This window comes from Nematolebias whitei, chromosome 1 (assembly GCF_014905685.2).
Source record: "Nematolebias whitei isolate Nwh7 chromosome 1, NemWhi1, whole genome shotgun sequence".
In the NCBI taxonomy this organism is placed as follows: Eukaryota; Metazoa; Chordata; class Actinopteri; order Cyprinodontiformes; family Rivulidae; genus Nematolebias; species Nematolebias whitei.
The window spans coordinates 70213043-70233042 of NC_056498.1; the positions used below are offsets into that span (position 1 = coordinate 70213043).

Here is a 20000-nt window from a genome sequence, read left to right on the forward strand (position 1 = left end):
CAGCTGTTCTCCGTGCAGAGCGGAGAAGTGGGTGTGGCCAAGAGCGCCTGCAGGCAGGGAGCTGAAATCATGACATAATGTTCTCTTTAGAGCGTTTAGAGTTTAGACGCATTGTTTAGAATATTGCAAGAGTGTGGGAAGGATTAAAAACACCTTAATAAATATACATTTAAATAATAAAATAAACTACTACTTACTACTTGTACTACTATTCCTACGTTGTGGTTTTTCACTTCAGGGTACCGGATCCCCCGCGATAAACGAGGGACTACTGTATATAAGATATGAGCTATGTGTGCTAAGAACCTCAAGTGAAGGAAACACATCACAACATTTTTAATAACGGAGCGTTCAAGTAGTTTATTTTAGTTTTGTCTCAGTAAGTGTGTTTTTTCTGGATGTTGAATGTCGGTCTCCTGACTGATAAAACACACTTTAGGAGAATTTTTGAAGCAGGAGTCATCTCCAGCACTGACGTGTCTGTGTGGGATGCTCCTCTGCCTTTTCCTCCCTGCCTGCTGCTCTTTCTAACCTTGTTGATCTTGTCGAGCCACTCCTTGTTGGACTGCAGCTCGGCCATGAAGGCCTGGTGTTTGAGCCACTTGCTGTGCAGGTTCCTGGCCTCATCGTACGACATGTCCTGAGCGGTCAGCATCTTCTCGTTGATCCACAGCGACAGCTGAGGAGGCACAGCCACAAAATGAACAAACCAGTCAATCTTTCCCACTCTGAACAGTTCAGATCATTTGGGCTTTACCTCCTGGCAGTCCTGCAGGAACTTCTGCAGGTCTCTGTTGTCTTTTAGCTTCGTCAGCAGGTCGTTGGCAGCCTGTCGGTTGCTCTGGCGTCTGTGGAGAAGAAACCAGTTCAAGCAGTTTAATTTGGCTCAGAAACAACTCAAATGGTGTTTAGCTTATTTCAGATGGGATGAAATATTTTAAATATCTTTTGCATGGCTGCAACCAATCGTTTTCACCATTAACAACCAAATCAATTACAAATCTAGAGCATTTACAAAATCACAAGCAGGAAATGTATATATTTTTTTTTACATTACAGAAGCTCTAATGTTTGGTGACCTTGAATGCATTCTCTTTTATAAAAGGACTATATAGAAAGAACAAACCTCAACTGATATTGAAATCTATTTTAATCCTTTGTTTATTTATTGAATTATTTTTAACAGAATATATTTTAATTGTGCTTTGATATTTTTGGTTTTATGACTCATCATCATCATCATCATCATCACTTTTATTGTCCCCTTAGGGAAATTTTCCTTGCAGCAAGGCGGCGAGAAAATTAACACACAACACAAACAATCACACCACAAAATTGACAAACAGTAAAAAAAAAAAAAAATCCATGTACAAATATCAATAAAACAGGCTGAACCAAGCCTGATTACATTTACAATGTATCTGAATAATGGTCTGGCTGATAAAAGAGTTTTTTCATCTATTTGTTCTTGATTTGGGCTGCCTGAATCTCTTCCCAGATGGACGGAGCTCAAATTTGCCATGGAGAGGGTGAGTTGGAGAGTTAATAATGTGTTCTGCCTTTTGTAGGACTCGCTTAAAAAAAAAAAAGTGTCTTTAAAACCAGGTAATGTAACTCCTATCATTTTGCCTGCTACTTTTACAATTTGCTGCGTCCTGTTCTTGTCTCCTGCTGACAGACTGCTGAACCAGGTGATAAAAGCAACAGTGAGCACAGATTCAATCTGAGAGTTAAAGAAAATAATCATCAGCTTTTTACACACTCTAAACTCATTCAATTTGCGAAGGACGTGAAGTCTTTGATGAGCTTTCTTGTCAACTTTATCCATATTTCCACTGAATGTCAGCTTCTTGTCAATGACAACTCCCAGATATTCACAGGATGAAACACTCTCCACAGCTTCATCTTTGATGAGAACTGAAGGTGCTGGACTGGACTTCTTTCTAAAATCTATACACATAAATTTGTTTTTTTTGAGACATTTAATTTCAAATATGAATTGTCACACCATGTAATAAAATCCTCCACTACCGGACCAGGTGAGTTATCCTCTCTGACTGGTAAGACTGACTGGTAATGTCTGTGTGTTGTTGCCTTTAATGGCCAGGTCTGTGTTTTGGAAAATATATTTTAATCTCAATGAGATCTACCTGGTTAAATAAAGAAGAAATAAAATAAAAATAAACACGCACACACACAAAAAAAAACATCTGTCACCTCTGGTCAATGGAGTCCACCTTCTCCTGGATGCGCTCGGCATTGACGTTGCCATCTGCGACCAGGCGGCGCCCCGTGTCAACCACACCGCTGATCTTCTCCTCGTTGGCATCCATGGTGGTCATGAAGTCCTCCTGCTTCTTAATGGCGGCCTCCGCTGCTTCCAGGGTGGTAGGCATCTCCGTGTGAGCCAGGACGTACTCCTGAACCAGAAACACGAAGAAGATTTCACCGTCTGTGGCCGCAGGTAGTTTACCTTCTTGGTGGCATGTGGAGTGTACGGAAAATGAGTTTCAGCTCAGTGCCAAGTGGTCTGCTCACATTAACAAATAAAACTGGTGTTTGTAGAAGTTCCTTTACTGGTCACAGGTTTACTGCATTTTTACCAGCGTAATTCTGCTACTGTAAGAAAGGTTTCTACCAGCAGATGGCAGGCTCAGACGATCCATCGAACCTGACTGAGGTTTGAACGGATCCACCCAAGATGGTTGGAAAGACTTTGAATTAAGTTTAAACTAGCATAACATCAAAAGCTGCTCTTTTCAAATTAATGCCATTAAATTCAGGAGCACTAAACTGGAAAGAACTCTTCACGATGTTTGTGTTTAATTTACGGTTTCAGGTTTCCAATAGGCACACAGAACCTCCCAAAACTGCTTTTAGGTTTTACTTTGTACATTTTATGTTGGAACAAAAACTGAATTTGATCAAAGACGTGACAACTTGAGTAAAAAAAAAAAAAACCTTCAGACAGTAAAAAACAAAATTAAATGGGTGCAGTTTCTTCCAGATGAAAACAAGCCTCCAGAGTTACACCATCGTTTCTTCTCGACAAGTCACTCTGCTCCTTTGCTCCTCCATGGTGGACGGACAATTAGGATGACTGCTATACTTAGATAAAGTCTTTGTTTTTATTATATTTATATAAAATATGCTGTATGTTGCTAATAAGTCCTTCTTGAAGCCTTAAAATCTAGTCATTTTTAAGAGAATGAAAAACTAATTTTAGCTTTTATAAAAACCTTTACAGAATTTGACGACCTAATTTCTGTTAAAAACCTGAGTGGGAGCCCAACCTCTGCAGAGAGTGGTGAAGGCTGCACAAAAGACTGTTGGAGTCAGTCTCCCCACTATCACAGACATCTACACCTCCAGATGCAGGAAAAGAGCCACCTGCATCATGAAGTACCCCACACACCCAGCGCACACACTTTTTGCTCCGCTCCCCTAAGGAAGGAGGTTAAGAAGCATTAAGTGTAGAACCACTAGACTGAGGAACAGCTTCTACCCTGAGGCTGTTAGACTCATGAATCTCTAACCAGAATAATTTCTGTAAAAAAATTTTTTAAAAAAAAATCACATGTTGCTGCTGATCTGTTTCATGTTGCTGTGTTCAGGCGTGCTCATCTGCTCACACAGACTCATGTTCGTGCTGCTGTTCAGTGTACTGTTTTTAATGCTACTAGTGCTTAGCGTATTTTTAGTTTAACGTTTTTCTTAGTTCATATATTAGATCTTATTACTGTTTTTCATTTACATTTTATACTTTTGTTGGATGTAAATGGGACCCTGTGTACACAATTTTGTTCCACCACATGTACCACATGTGGTGTGAATGACAAATAAAGAAACTCTGACTCCTGAATGTCCTGTTTTTCTGCTGCACACAAATACAGCAGTGGTGATTTTTAGCCTCTTTAGGGGGTTCTCAAGCATTGCTAAATTTAAACTCAGCACACCTGAAAAATAAAGTAAAAAAAAAATGTATCCTGATGCATGCTCAATAATCCAGGTAGAAAAATCTGTGAGTAGTAAACAGCCATCAGTGTGCTAATGATCCATTGTTAGGCTGATGGTCCTTCTTGAGCATGTGATCAGCTGGTTTTGGTTGTCAGCAGCAAAACTGGTTGATCCACTCTGAGAAGGTGCTATTTAAGAGACTGAGCTGAAAACAGCACCTCAGACTGAAGAAGTCTCTCGGATGAGAGACGAAACGTTTCTAAATTTTTTTGTTGTTTTGCTTTGGGGTTTTTTGAATGTCCAGAGGACCAGATTTAATGTTTTTAGATTAATAAAAAAAAAGATTGTTTTTTGGTTTCTGTTTATTGCATATGATTCAATCCAACAAAATAAACAAATTAAAAAGGTAACAGATAAAACTTAATAAAACTTGGTTTATTTACATAATGACTTTATGCTGGATGCCCGGCCCCTGAGCAGTTTAGTGAATATCCTGCTTTAGAGGATGAATATAAAACCTCAACTGAGTGTGGAAAAATGTAAAAGATGATAAAGCCCTGCGGTCGACCTCATGAGCAGCTGAATACAACAGTGATAAACAGGAAGTACCACATGTTCATCTGAACGAAGGTAACTTCAGGTAAATCCTCCTTTTTCTGTCATAATTACATTGTATACTTAATGGTTAAATTAAAGGCTAATGATTAAAGCTAGTTTTACTTTGTGTGTATGTAGTCTACATACACACAAAGTAAAACTAGATTTAATCATTAGCCATTTCAGGTTCATGATATTTTTATTTGAAGTTAAATGAGCCACTGAGACATGCTGAGGACACGTGGTTCAAAGCTGCATGTTTCAGATCCCCGAGCTTAACTCAACTTTTACCTTTGTCAACTTGTGCTAAATTAAATATTTTGAAGAGGTTTCCTTGGATAGATAACTTTTACGAATTGGTTTTTATAACGTGTGTGAATGTGTTTGTGCAGGTCTGTTGTGACTCGGTGCTACAGAAATAAACTAAATTGAATTAAAGAGGAAAAAACGAAACGGAAAAGCTTTCAGACTGGGAATGGATCTGACCAGATGGATTAAAGTTGATGTGCACGGGTGATGATGAGGATCCTGGTCCAGTTACCTGGTTGTTGAGGAAGGCCTCGGCCTGCTTGGTGTCCCTCAGGAACAGCTGGTAGGCGTGAGACTGGGACAGCAGATTCTGTCTGTTCTCCCACATCTTGTGCAGCTCGTTCCAGCCGGTGTCGAGCGCCTGTAACCTCTGTCGCAGGAACATGTACTGGGCATCCGTCTGACCCTGCGTCACCATCTCGCCCATGTCCCGCATCTTCTGGTAGTCCTCCTCATAGTTACGGATCTCGTTCTTGATGCCCTCATGCTGAGCCAGCAGCTTCTCGGCCTCGGTCAACGTATTTGGCATGTCTTCAGAGGCGATGGCGGTCTGAGTTCGAGACAGCCATGACTGGAAGTCATCCAGGTCACGAAGGAACTGCTGCAGCTTGCTGGCCTCGCCCAGGGACTCCTCGCGGTTCTTCAACGAGTCCTGTTAACAAGCGAGAGGAAATAAATGCCTTCACACTGAACAAAACATACGGAAAATCTTTACAAGTATAGAAGCATCCAACCTTCATCTCGCCCCAGACGCCAGTAATCTCATCCAGACGTCCTTTAATGGCCTCAGACTGCTCTGGGTGTTCGGAGGATAAGCGCTCTGCCTCTTTGCCCAGGTCGTTCAGCTTGTCTTCGATGGCCACCAGGTCCCGCTCCATCCCAGTCAGCTTCCTCTGCAGAGCCATGACACCAGCCAAGTCGTTCCCCAGCTCTTGGGTCGAGTCAATCACCTGCAGAGAAGTTCAGTCATTTGTAATGTCAAAGACAGTGAAAGACAAACACTAAATAAATCATATTAATTAATGGATCCTGAACCTTTGTTTGGAATGCCATTATGCACCAAACTAAAGAAAAAACAGTAGTATTCTAAAGTTCATCAGCTACTGATTCTTATGTATTCTTAAATATACAAATATAAATAAATTGCTATAAAGTACGGAATACAATATTGAACTTCAGTCATTTAAGTACCATACTTTTCACCATACAAGTCTTTATTTTTTTTTTAGCATGATTTGCATGCCCTGCGACTTATAGGCTGAAGCGACATATTTATGGATTTTTTTCTCATATTTATAAACCAACTTTTGGCTGAGATATGACCGTTTTCATTCATCCTGACTGAAAAAGTTGAACACTACCATTTTCAGCCGCTAGATGGCACTGGAGTTGTATGGCATGCTGGTGTGTCATGTAATAGGTAAAAGTGAACATTAATGACACAATCATCTTGCCATAGTCTTCCATCTTCGTACAGCTCGCTTGGAGCAACAGTCAAATCAGCTTCATTTTGATGCGCCACCTCGGTGTAATTCAGCTAATTTGACCATTGAAGTGCATTTATTCAGTAAAAGTTCAACTGAGACCTTTGCTATAAAGTCGAGCAAACAAATAATTGTTTTAGGTGCTTATCTTGTTAAATTTAGAAGAACTGAGCAGTGTTCCTCCTTCCTAATTTCCTCCCTGTCTGCGCGCTCCCGGAGCACCGAGGCATTGAATACTTTTGAAAATTCAGCTGATTTGACCATTAAAGTCCTTTTATTAAGGAAACGTTAAACTGAGACACACCTTTACTATAATTTTGAGCAAACAAATAATTGTTTTTAGGTGTTAATCTTGTTAAATTCTTGTAAAAGTGCTCCCGTGCATGCTCCCGCGGCCGCCATATGGCAGCCTATCGATTTTTGGCACACTGGCCCACATGTCTGGTTGTCAGCAGTGACGCATAATAGATGTGACATATACAGGGAAGCAATGTATTTATGGATGTTTCTACTTCATTAGACATATTTGGACTGATGCAAGTTATTGGGCGGTGCGACGTGTATGGCAGAAAATACGGTAAATATTTCATGATAACGTTTTTGTTTTGGGTTGAGGAGAAACGAAGTGCTGCAAAGGCAGACCGGTTCTGTTCTGTACCTTGGTCTTCTCTTTAATCCAGGATTTGGTCTCATTACACTCCAAGTGGTAGTTCTGGACACCCAGAGCAGAGTTCAGGTTCTCCTTCTTCTGGTCCACCAGGTCTCTGAACTGACTCCACCTGAAATGATGGACAGAGACAGAGATTATACGTTTCATGCATCAATTTACCGGACAGCATTTTAAAATTATCGTTAGTTTCATTGGCAGTCCGATCAATCCTCAAGTTAACAGAAGAAACAGTTTGTTGATTTATTTTGAACAAACATTCAGATATTTGTTACATCTGTCACACCAACCATCTGCATGTCATTCTAGACTACATCCATCTACCTCTCCAGGCTCTCTTCCACCTGCTCTTGGTTATAAAAACTGTTAGACACAATTTCACTAAATGTAATTATTTACAGTTTGACCTGAGTTTACTCCGATCTCATTTTTCCTTTTCATTCCAATAACACTGGCAAGAAATCAGGTTTCTGCTGCTGGTTTGATCCCTGTTTAGTTTTATGATAATCCCAGATTATACTAACTTTGCTGATCACTTTAAGTTGCTGTTTTGTTGCGTGCTGGTTAGTTTTTTCCTCTTTTTTGTTTTAGGTTAAATAATATTTAGTGTTCTTGAAATGTTTAGTTAATTTTTTTTATTTGTTTTAATGATGTGTTTAATTAAAATTTAGTTGAGTCTGGGTTTGAATGTTGGTTAAAAAACAAGTTTTAATCCCAGTCAGGTCCTCTGGATGGTTTCTTCCGTCCAGAGGACCTGATTTAACTTTGTTTGATTTTTCTTCCTGGATTATTGATGGATTACTGATGGATTATTGAGCATGAATCAGGATACCTGGTGTTGAGTTTGTCTTGCTGGGCCTTGATCTCCTTTTCACTGGGATGTCCACTGTGGATCAGCTGCCGAGCCACCTGGTTGACCACTGCAACACGGGACGCCTGGCTGTTCATCTCAGGCTCCAGACTCTCAAACCTAGACAGAGACGAGGAGGGTGGATCCATTAGGAACTTCAAATCTGAATCTCATCTTCATGTTTGAGTTGTTCCTCTGCAGGACGAACTGTGAGGAACCCAGTGCTGTTCTTACCGGTGCTGGATGACCTCCAGGTCCTCCAGTTTCTCAGGGATCTCCATGCTGTTGAGCCACTGCTCCTTCTCGTCGATCCATACCTCGCAGGCTCTGGCTTCACTCAGCATCTTGTAGAGCGCCAGGGCGTCCTGCAGGGCCTGCTTCCTGAGCCGGGTCAGCTCTGCCACTTCCTTGTACCGCTCCTCAACGCCTGCGAGCCGGTTCTGAACCTACAGACGCAAAACCAGCAGAGGTCGAAGGTCATCGGGGACTGCAGAGACCACGTTTTTGAGCTCCAAGTTAGAGAGCTGCAGCTGCACCTCCTCAGAGTTGGCCTTCTCCGGTGGTAGTGTCCGGGCCTGTTCATGCAGAGCCTCGATGACGGGTCGGTAGCTGCCGATCTCCTCGGCAACATCTTTGTGTTTCTTCACCAGAGCCTGAGTGGAGAACTCATCGTGACCGACATCGACGCTGGAGACGATCCGCAGAACGTCCAGCATCCAAGTGTCAATGTCATCAGCATCAGCCTGCAGGAACAACATCCAGCATATTTACTTTATACGTCTGATTAACCATCTTGTACGAGTGAAGAGAAAATGTTCTGGTTTTTGTTTTAAACAGAACTAGGAACGAGTGTTTGGACCTGAAACTGGTGCTGGTTGCAAGCTTCCTGAAGAAGAGATTTACGGACTGCAGAGAGACGCTCCAGAGCCGCCCATTGCTCCTGCAGAAGAAAGGAGCCAACAGTTAGTTCCTTTCAAAATAAAAGAGGGTTCTGGTTGTGACCAGCACCAGTAGTACCTGGATGTCCTGGATACGTTCTTTGATTTTCTCGGCTCCAAAGTGGTTGTCGGCCACCAGCTCGTCGCCCTGTTTGATGGTCTGCTGCAAGTGGGCGGCTCGCCCGCTCATCTCGTCCTCGAAGGCTTTGTGCTGACTCAGCAGCCGCACAGCGCCCGTTAGATCCTTCCCATAATCCTCGGAGGAGAGGATCTGCTCCTTCTCTCTGATCCATCCCTCCTAAAAACCAGAACCATCAACTCGGTTACCTCACATCAGAGACGATCAGGTCACTGAACTTCAGTGTCATTTTTAATTTATTTAATGTTTTATGTTACAAAACTTATTTATTGTTTAAAAAGCTTATCAACGTTTACTTTCATATCTGTATTTGCTAATTTAGCAGTAACCTGAACCTCACAGCTAACATTATCATGGTGCTAACTGGACCATGTTGCTAAGATAACCTCACCATCATCAGAACCACTCTGCCAATAGGACCATGCCGCTGTAGATTACTTTTTCACTTTTGGCGCTTTGTTTCTGTATTTTTGTTGCATGCTTTGAATAAATCCCAGTTTATATTAGTTTTGGGGTCAGCTCTGAGCTCGACTCCACTCGCATTAGCGTGTAAATTATAGCTGAACAGAACCTATGAGAATCGTGCTGCTGTTCTTCTGTGTGTTGTTTTGCACTATTAGTGTTTAGCGTATAGTTTAAATCTTAGATCCTTCTTTGCCGTTTCTTTTACACTTTATATTTTTGCTATTTTTGGATGTATCCGGGACCCTGTGTAGGGCTTTAACAGACTACTCGAGTAATCTACACATCGATTCCTAGGACACCTATTGAGGTTTTTAATTTCACGTCGAGTATTCGTGGTGACGTCATTATGCCGCCATTACGTCATCGCGTCACATGATCTGCACCGGGCGCGGGTTACAAAATGGATTCCTCCAAGCAGACAGATGGAGCGAAGCAGGTCCAGTCTTGGCAAACAGGTAGAAATGCATCAATAGTCTGGAAATATTTTACTAAAGACGAATCTTCTGGTTCTACTACCGTAAGGAAACAGAAAATGAATCAACTTCCTGACTGTTTGGAGCATGTTGCGAACCGGTGTTACACTATATTTTGTGACCACCGTATATTGTGACGTAGGAGGCGGTGTTGCAGGTCACAGAATATGGTGTAACACCGGGTCCAATGACAGAACCAGAACAGCTTCCTCTGACCTTGTTTCACAAACAAAAAGCAAAAAATATTAATCTCTAAACCTATTAAAAAAATCTATAAACATATTAATCTCTAAAACTAAACCTAATGCGCACCACAGCTGGCGGTAGTGCGGGGTGGTCGACCGCCCCACTGTTTTTAGTTTTGTTTTTGACGTGCTGCATGTTTCTTCACTTTTACTGCTTAATAATAATAACTAATAGTTTAGTTTTTCCTGTGACTTATTTGCAGTATGATAAATGGTAGGAGCAAAATATACGCTCCCAATGTTTTGTTGGTCGTTTTTTGTTAATGACTTTTTTTGCGGTTTTATTTATTGATTTATTTTTGCATCTTTAGCTCCTATGATGTCATCAAGTACTCGAGTTCTACTCGAGTTTTATTATGTTAATAATGAGTTTAAAAATTATGTAGTCGTTCAACCCCTAACCTTGTGTACATAATTTTGTTCCACCTCATGTACCACGTGATGAGAATGACAATAAAGAATCCTGAATCCTTGAATATCTCCAAACTAAGGTTGTTCAAAGGGTTATCTACAGCATGTACGATGATTTCTCTTTTGGTTGCTCCATTGCTCAGCGAGTGAACTCCCGTTAAAGATTTGGTAATCATTTTAACTTGGGCTCAAACCTGCAGCCTCAGGATTACAAGAGCAAGGCACTGACCAATGAGCTACCACAACCCTACAGCAGGTATGATGGTTATCATTTATAATCCTTCCACACAATCTCACTTTTAAATATCTACCTCTTTGAGTTACAGTATCTATGTAAGCAAATGAAAACACAGACTGTACAGTTAAAGATTTGAGATGGCTCAAAGGTCATCCAGATGGTGAGCTGACTGTAATATTTTGAATATAAGCATGCGAACAATACCAATAATACTAATATTATTCATAATATTATTGAAAACGCGAACCTCTTCAGCCATCTCCCAGAAGAACTTCCAGAGGCGGCGGGACTCCTCGAGGCGAGCTCTCCGCTCGGCTGCCAGCTGGGTCAGCTCCTGGTAGCAGAACTCCAGGTGAGCCACGCGGTCCCTGATGATCTGAGGGTCACAGGGTTTATAACCTGACAAAGAGGAGGACGAGGAGTGAGGAGGAGGAGAAACACCAGAACAGAATGTAACAAACAAACTACAACATTCTGCGGTACCGTCGGTGTCGGTAGCGAATCTCTGAGCGTTGCTGTTGACGTTTCGGACCCGGTCCACCTGGATGCCAATGTCAGCCTCCACCAAGGCGTGTTTCTGCAGCAGGTCCTCCACACCCAGCAGGTGTTTCCCATAATCCTGAGAGAGCAGCAGCATCTGCAGGCCGAGAGAAAGGTCAAAGGTCAAAAGATGCAGAGAAACAACAAAAGGATAAATTAGAGACAATCATGTGGTATGAACATGATTATATCACATGAATCCTTGAGGATGTTCGTGGTAATCATATTGTGTCACTTCCTGTTTTCTCTGCTGTAGCTCGAGTGATTTGTTTGCTTGAAGAGTCTTATTTTTCTGGATTTACTTGTCTTTTGTTCTACATTCTAGTTCACAAACACTCTCAGTACAGATGTGCTTGAAACACCTTTTATCTTTCAACACTTCCAGCTTTTATTGGCATATTTGAGATCTGCTAGCTGTTGCTAGCGTTAGCTTAGCATGGCTGCTGCTTCCATCACTTGCTCCGTGTGTCAGATGTTTAGTTACTCCTCTGCCTCCTTTAGTGGTAATGATACATGTAACAAATGTAGTCTTATGGTAGCTTTAGAGGAGAGGCTGTCTGAACTGGAAGCTCGGCTCTGCACTGTAGAAAAACCAGTAGCTAGCCAGGTCCCCTTAGACAGCGCAGAACCAGAGAGACTAGCTCCTGTTAGCGGTCCTCCAGCAGACCTTGAGCAGCCGGGACCCCAGGCCGGCTGGGTGACAGTCTGGAATAAGTGCGGTGCTAAAGCTAAGCCTGCAGTTCACCACCCAAGTTCACGATTCTAATAGATTTTCCTCGCTCAGTGACACACCCGCTGAGAAGCAAACCCTGGTTATTGGCAGCTCCATAGTCTGAAACGTGGCTTTAGGGACTCCAGCGACAAAGGCTAAGGCTAAACACGGTAAGATTGTTATTCACGTCGGCGGTAATGACACCCGGTTACACCAATCGGTGGTCACTAAAATTAATGTTGCTTTGGTGTGTGACTTTGTTAAAACCATGTCGGACTCCGTAGTTTTCTCTGGCCCCCTCCCCAACCTGACCAGTGATGACATGTTAAGTTGTATGTCATCTTTCAACCGCCCGCTGTCCCAGCGGTTCAACCCATAACTACCGATGAGGCTGACACCTTGTCTGCTTTTAAGCTTAGGCTTGAATCGTTCCTTTTTGATAAATCCTATAGTTAGGGTTGGCTTGGGTTTCCTCACCTATCTCTTAGTTATGCTGCTATAGGCTTAGACTGCTGGAGGACAAACTGACCACATTTCCTCACTCTGCTGCTCTCTTTACTTGCTCTACTCTTCCTGTTTGTATTTGTAATTTTTTATATCTTAATGTTTTTTTTTTGTCTTTCCTCCTATAGAAACTACACCTGGGCCTGTCATTCTGTTTATCTGTTCCTCCTTCCTGTTCCTCTCAAACCCAGCCGGTCTAAGCAGATGGCCGCTTGTCCTGAGCCTGGTTCTGCTGGAGGTTTCTTCCTGTTAAAAGAGTTTTTTCTTTCCACTGTCTCCTTTGTGCTTGCTCAGGATGTGAGACTGAGATGAAGTGAAGATTCAACACGATCTGCTGCTTCCTTAGATAGAGAACTTTTACTAATTGGCTTTTTTTATGTATGTGAATGTTTCTGTTCAGTGCCCTGAGATGACTTCTGTTGGGACTTGGTGCTATATAAATAAAATGAATTGAATTATATGAATATCTTTAAAAATCTTAAACCTATACGATGAGTGTTATACAATTATTTTTTCCCCCCAAAGCTGTAATGTAAGCTCGTACTATAAAACAACACCGGCCAATAATGTTTGTTGCATTTTTGATACTTAAAGCTGTTTTTTTTTTAAAATTAACATATTGTCAGGTAATATTCAAAGCTAAGAAACAAAAATCAATCCTCATAAATATCAAGACTAAACCAATTTAGAAGTAAGTTTATCTACTCAAATATAAAAACATGACGTTTTTATGTGAACGACTGATTGTACCTTCATCTCGTCCATCCAGTCCATAATGTAGAGCATCTCCTGGAAGACCCTCTGCAGCCCCAGGTTCAGCTCCAGTCTCAGTCTGCGGGCCTTCAGCAGCTCCAGAAGATACTCCCACAGCCGGATCACGTTGTCTTTCCTTGCCGTTATGCGCTTGATGTCATGGTAACTCTCCGCCTCCAGCTCCTTCGCCACGGAAACCACAGCCTGCGCCAGCATGAAAAAGGATGAAGAGACCTTTTAAAGCTTCTGATTCTACACAACATACCCTGCTTGGTGAAATCCGTCTGAATCAAGAGAGCAGAGGGATTCATCTGTGTTTGGACAGAATCAGGTGATGGACTCGCCTGAACGCGCTCCTCGTAGGCGGATATGTCCGTTTCTATGGCTTCATGTTTCTTTGTGGCAGCTTCAACAGCTTGCAGGTCAAATCCAAAGTTATCCTGAGGGGAGGAAAACAGGAAACAGGAGACAAGAAAGCAGGAAAACGAGGAGAAATGAAAGGACAATTAGAGGAGACAGGAAAGTAAACAAGGAAACAAGGAAATTACAGAACATCAACAAAAAAAGAGACAAGAAAGATAAAAATACTGATTATGATTTAAAATGATCCAATCTGAAACATATTTTTCACAGGTGTGTTTACTCCATCTATTTACCTGTGAGACCAGCCTCTGGTTCTCACTCAGCCACGTCTCCCTCATGGCGGCTTTACGATCAAACCTCCGAGCGAGCTGCTCCAGTTTCTCCTGACGAATCAGCTCCGTCCTCAGCGCCAGCTCCCGCTCGTGCTCCGCCTTCTCCAGACGCTCCCATGCCTACAACAAACGCACCCATGATGTGCAGAATCAGCTAAAAAAATGACACAACCAGGCCAGTGAAGCTCTTCAGAGGGTCATTCTGGGAGTCAAAGACCTATGTAATAGGGGTGTAACAATACATGGATACTGGATTAAATGACTAATGATTCAATTACATCAAGCCAAAATGAAAGCGTTGATTAATATAGTCATCTTTTAAATGAGCTTTTATTTTGAAACTCCCAAGGCACGTCTGTGTCACCATTTTTGTGCGAGGCTGCGCTCTGCGGCCGCCTCAGCAACATGGCAGCCGAGGCAGAAAACACGAATGATGAAAGTCACTCTCCTGCTGGATTTAAATCAACACTGTGGAAATATTTTGGATTCCAACAGAAGGACAACAGATAAAACTCATGTCGTATGCAACAGGTGCCAGTGTGAGTTAAAATACTCGGGGAAACAAGAAATCTGGTCGTTCACCTGAAGAAGAAACACGGCATTGATAGCCATGTTAGCTCCGTCAGCGTTACCCCCCCCCCCCCCAACCCATCTCTCTGATCTGCTACAACCGTATGTCCCACCACGTTCCCTGAGGTCTGCGGACCAGTTGCTCCTCACAGTTCCAGGAACTCGTCTTAAGCGCAGAGGTGACAGGGCCTTCTCTGTAGCAGGACCAAGACTCTGGAACGAGTTACCTCTGCTTGTCAGAGAGGCCCCCTCCCTCTTGGTTTTCAAGTCCCGTTTAAAAACCCACTACTATTCAGTAGCTTTCAACACCAGATGATCTGTGTTTTGATCCTGTATGCTCCACACTGGTTTGTCGTCATTATCTGCATCGTTTTTATGTCTATATTCTGATTTACTTCATTTTGTACTTTGCTTTGTGTGTTACCTGTTGTTCTGTCTGTACAGCACTTTGGTTGGCTTTGTCACTGTTTTAAGTGCTCTATAAATAAAATGGTATGGTATGGTATGTCAGACGACACCTTTGACTAGTTTCTTCCCACAAAAGCTGAACAACAGTTCGAAGAGAGCAACGAGTGTCACAGGTGCCATTTCATATTTCATGCGTAAAGATACGAGACCTCACAGTGTTGTCAAAAATGACGGCTTTTGTGAACTACTGCATACTTTGGAGCAGAGATATATAATACCGTCGAGGCAGCACTTCAGTGAAACTTGTATACCGAGACTGTACAATCAAGTTAAAAATGTAAGTTACTGAATGCAGACAGTCACTACGGATGGATGGACGTCAGGTACAACCAAAGCGTATGTAACTGTGACCCGTCATCTAATTGACAACAACTGGCAAATGAATTTATTGAAATACACAACTGGCATAAATTTATTTATATGTAAAAGAGACGGGCATTTGATATTGTAATATATCGATTGCAGACTTGTGAATCAAATAGAATCGAAATCGTATCGTGACAGACTTTGTAATATTGAGCAATATTGTATCATCACACAAACAAATCCATATAATAATGTATTGTGGTAAAGCTGGTGATTTACACCCCTGCTACCTATGAAGCCAACATCTGGGATTTTGGATAAAAATATATGTCCTCATTGGTTTTAAAGTCTCTGCTTGAGAGTTCTGTTAAAAATTAAAAATAAACTGATCTGTGCCCAGTATTGCAGCCCTTCATGCAGCACTTTCACTTTAACTTAACATGTTCACTTCAGTGCCGTGTTCCCATCAACATGTCCAAGAGTTGATAATAATCTGATGCAAATTAATCTGTAGTGGGACTAAAAGTTTATTGAATATTGTCTTTGGCTTGGGCGTATCGTCAGTGTAGTAGTGAGGTTCAAGTGAGGTTACCTTGTTGATGTCAGAGATGAGTTTTCCCTCTCGAGGAGTGTAAACTTTCTGATTGTTTGCTCTCATTTTACTCTGGATGGTGAACAGAAGAACCTCCAGGTTTCCTTTTTCTGTAAACCTGCACAAACACAAAAACACAGTATGAGGCAACATCAGTGAAAAGCTGGGATATCTTCTAAAAAACAATGAATAAACTAAAGATTTGAGTTTTCATGATGGCACTGACTTTGGTGGTTTCTCCACAGTGCGGTATGTGTTGAAGGCCTGCAGCTGCTGCTGGACTCCGACCAGAGAGTTGGCGAACTTCCTGTTGTTGAGGATGATGATGGTCTGCTCGATCCACTCCAGCAGGTCAGACGCCAGAGACTCGTACTTCTCGATCATCTTCTCCGTCTCAATGGCGTTATCCAGAACCTGTGAGAGGCCACAGAGGGTTTTGAAAAGCCTGACAAAACTGAAGCAAACACTTCGTGTGAATGTTCTTGAAGCATTCACACTATTGAGATCCATTTGTCTTCCGTACGTTTTTCGGCATCTTTCTCGTTCCACAATTTTTGTGCTATCAACAAATCATATAAAAACATGCAGCTCCTTCAGGAGAAGGGTTGATATGACTTTTGGTATTGGTGCAACTTTAGCGTTTTGAAATATTTAGCTTTTCTGTTATTAATTTTCTCATAGAAAATGAACTGAGCTCATTTTACATCTTTCAAATCTTTAGATCTGTTTACAACCTTCTACTGCACCTTTCACATTTTGTTCTGGTTCAACTTCTTTCAGCTTCCGTCTGTAAATTTAAACTTTTTTCAGCTACTTTCAGCTGTTTTTCAGGTGTTTTGTGCTTCTTCTAGATTTTTTTCTGTAAACAACAACATTTTTGTACTTCGTTTACTTACTTCCTGCTAATTTCAGCTTCTTTTGCTCCTTTCTGTTAATTTCTGCAAGTTTCTAATTTTTCTGCTATTTCAGCTACGATTTAGCAGTTTTAATGCTAATTTTAGGATTTTCAGCTAATTCCACATTTTTGGCACCGATTTCAACTCTTTTCAGCCCAATTCAGCAAAAATATGCTCTCTCCACTTCCTTCTGGCAATTTAAGCTTTTTCTGCCTTTTTACCTACTGGTACTTTTCAGACTTTTTTTTTTTTTTTTTTTTTTGCCAATTTCAGATTTTTTTCCTTGATTATTTCCACTTTTTGTGCTCATTTCTGCTTCTTTTCAGCAAACGTGTTCTTTCTGATTTCTTCTTCTAATTTAAGCTTGTTCAACCTTTTCAGTTCTTTTTTTTTTTTTTTTTTGCCAATTTCGCTGTTTTCAGATTAATTCAAATTTTTTGTGGTAATTTAACTTCTTTATGCTAATTTCAATGTGTTATGCTCCTTTTGGCTTTTTTCTTCTAGTTTCAGCTTTTTCTGCTACTTTTTTTTTTTGCTGTTTTTGTGCAAATTTAGCTTTTTCAGCTAATTACACCACACAATGATGGAAGGAAACCACACAATTGAAGGAATCCACACAACGATGGAAGGAAACACATTTTGGAGCTCATTTCAGCACATTGCACTCCCTTCTAGCAGTTTAAGCTCCTTTCTGCCTTTTCAACTAATTTTCAGCTTTTTTTGTTTGTGCTAATTTCAGCCTTTTTAGCTCATTTCCTAATTTTGTGCTAATTTCTGTTTATTTAAACCTAATTCAGCAAATATGTGTTATTTCGGCTTTCTTCTGCTAACTTAGGCTTGTTCTTCCATTTCAGCATGTTTTTAGCTAATTTCAGCCGTTTTTCTGCAAATTCTTCAGCAATAAGCAATCACACAGCAGTTTTGCAGAAACTGCAATTTCTCTAGTTTTATTCAACTTATATTAGGAAATTTATATGTAAAAGAGAAAGATTAAAACAATTCTAACAGATGAATTAGAATCAGGACATGAATGTAACCTTCCTGTTTAGATACACAGATCAGTGTGTTTATGTTTACATCAAACTTAAAAGAAACTAATAGTGACTTTTTGAACTTCTGCATCCTCATCTAATCCGATTTTATTTCCCGATTCTAAATATTAAAGTTCAAAATATAATATAAGAAACATTTTCTGATGAGAAGTTTTGTATTCCTTAATTTTTAAATCTTATTAGACGATGAATGCCTTTTCTTACCCACTGAAACTAAACTGACTCATACATTTCATGAAACCCTAGTTTATGTTGGATGAAAAAAGTACGACTTGTTAACAATGCCTTCTTAAAATCACTAATTATTGCTTTGCACTTGTTTGAATAAAAATGAAAAATAAAATAAAAAACAGCTACATTAAAAAACAATTTAAATAAAACAATTTTCCAGCATAAAATATGATGATTAAGTTGTAAAGATTACAACAAGTTATGTGATTATATTTATTTTGTTGTGATTAGATTTTATATCTCTAAAGTTATTTTCACTTGTTTGTTTACAACAAGGGTGCCCACACTTTTTCATCATGATGTGAGCTACTTTTAAAATGACCAAGTCAAAGTGATCTACCTACTATAAGGCCCCGTTTACACGAGAACAGCCTCTGGAAATATTAAGTGTTTTTCAATGGTTATTGGGGGTAAAAAAAAAAAAAATTTAATGGGTTTACATGAGAAGCGCTGTAGATTCCATGTCAGTCGGGTTGCCAGATAAGAAATTGTGAACTATAGTACTGTCACTTTAAAATGACAGTATTTTGACCTACACTGTCATATGTGCTGAGTAAAGATATTCTAAGATGAAATGTGTGTTGTGTTTGTTGAACATGTGCACAGAAAAGGAAGGGGTAAAAATTACATTTTAAAATTTATCTGGCAACTCTGAGGCTGCATTCATCGTGCATGCAGCGTCCGCATGACAGTTACATCCAAACTGGTGAATACACTAACGTCTCTTTGGACTCTGGATTTGATTAGTTTTGCTCCTACATGATGGGAAAGGGTGAGCAGCACAAAAACACTCTGCTCTCTGTCATTTATTATAACTGTTGTTAGTGCAGAGAAACTTTGGACTGCAGCCGCCTGTAGTGCGCATGTGCAACTTCACCATGGAGAATTTTACACCTTTGGTGGGGTGGCGGGGGTTTCCCGAAAATCTCCACTCTGAGACCTGGTTTGAGAGAATGTGGGCTGTGACTGGCTGCCCTGTATGTCAGTCAAGTGACAAATTTCATAGTGAGGATAGGCTGACTTTCATTTTTTATTCCATGCGATCCACCCATAAAGCCTTTGTGATCGACCGGTAGATCACTATCGACGTATTGGGCACGCCTGGTTTACACCAAAGCACAGCAGAAATAACTACATGAATAAGTTCTTTATTAGCAGGTGCATGAACAGAAAAAATGTGCATAAAAATATTACTGTCAAAGCCATGAATGTTTCTCCTGCCTGATCTGATCTGAGGTGTTGTGAATCATTTCATCACCTTGCCGATCCTCTTCCCCTCCACCTTCAGCGCCTTCATCTTGGAGAAGTAGTGATAGTAGGTGACCACGTAGGTGATGATGGACTTCTCATCAGGGTGGTCCACGCTGATGTCTGTGCACGCACACGATATAACAGATATAACGACAGTAAGGCGTGTTGATAAAAGACCGTGTTTTGGTGAGATGTTTGTCACCTTCAGGGTCCAGCAGCTTGGTGAGGCCGAGGTGCTGCTCAGCCAGGTTGAAGGCATTCTGCAGGTTGTAGTGAGCGTTGGATTTCTTAAGTTTGTCAAAATCAATCAGGTCGGGCCTGAAGAGAAGCACAACACAAAATGCAAAGAAAATTTAAAGTGAAAATGTTTAATATGAAGCATACAAACTTTGAAAACCACTAGATAAATATTCAAAACAAACTTTGTATTTTTCCTAAAATTAAATGTTCCAAAAGTCTCTTTTTTAAGAGTACTTTGTTGAAACTAAACATCTTGAATGAATTTCAAACTTGGGTCATTTTGTTTAATTTTTGTCTTAAAGGAGGCAGAGTTTGTATTTTACTATAACAACACATCTCAGTACTTTTCTTGAGTTAATTGTAGATAAATCTCTGCTTCATCCAACATGACTTCATGTTTGCTGAACGTCCCTACCT

At 40.8% G+C, this 20000-nt stretch overlaps 1 protein-coding gene across 2 annotated transcripts in view; it reads right to left on the reverse strand.

Annotated features, from left to right (window-relative positions):
• The window catches only part of LOC119413374 (spectrin beta chain, non-erythrocytic 1), a 193832-nt gene that overhangs the window by 58809 nt on the left and 115023 nt on the right, over nucleotides 1-20000 (reverse strand). For both annotated transcript variants that reach the window (XM_037680425.1, XM_037680432.1), the window contains 21 exons: nucleotides 19999-20000; nucleotides 19546-19661; nucleotides 19351-19463; nucleotides 16140-16327; nucleotides 15914-16031; nucleotides 13939-14097; nucleotides 13627-13722; nucleotides 13280-13486; nucleotides 11257-11410; nucleotides 11021-11172; nucleotides 8882-9100; nucleotides 8724-8804; nucleotides 8401-8607; nucleotides 8099-8310; nucleotides 7847-7984; nucleotides 7006-7126; nucleotides 5598-5813; nucleotides 5096-5515; nucleotides 2218-2420; nucleotides 758-848; nucleotides 533-679 (listed from right to left, as the gene is read on the reverse strand). The exon at nucleotides 19999-20000 is cut by the window's right edge and continues 79 nt beyond it. In XM_037680425.1, coding sequence (XP_037536353.1) covers nucleotides 533-679; nucleotides 758-848; nucleotides 2218-2420; nucleotides 5096-5515; nucleotides 5598-5813; nucleotides 7006-7126; nucleotides 7847-7984; nucleotides 8099-8310; nucleotides 8401-8607; nucleotides 8724-8804; nucleotides 8882-9100; nucleotides 11021-11172; nucleotides 11257-11410; nucleotides 13280-13486; nucleotides 13627-13722; nucleotides 13939-14097; nucleotides 15914-16031; nucleotides 16140-16327; nucleotides 19351-19463; nucleotides 19546-19661; nucleotides 19999-20000 — 3360 coding nt within the window. The remainder of the gene's footprint in view (nucleotides 1-532; nucleotides 680-757; nucleotides 849-2217; nucleotides 2421-5095; nucleotides 5516-5597; nucleotides 5814-7005; nucleotides 7127-7846; nucleotides 7985-8098; nucleotides 8311-8400; nucleotides 8608-8723; nucleotides 8805-8881; nucleotides 9101-11020; nucleotides 11173-11256; nucleotides 11411-13279; nucleotides 13487-13626; nucleotides 13723-13938; nucleotides 14098-15913; nucleotides 16032-16139; nucleotides 16328-19350; nucleotides 19464-19545; nucleotides 19662-19998) is intronic.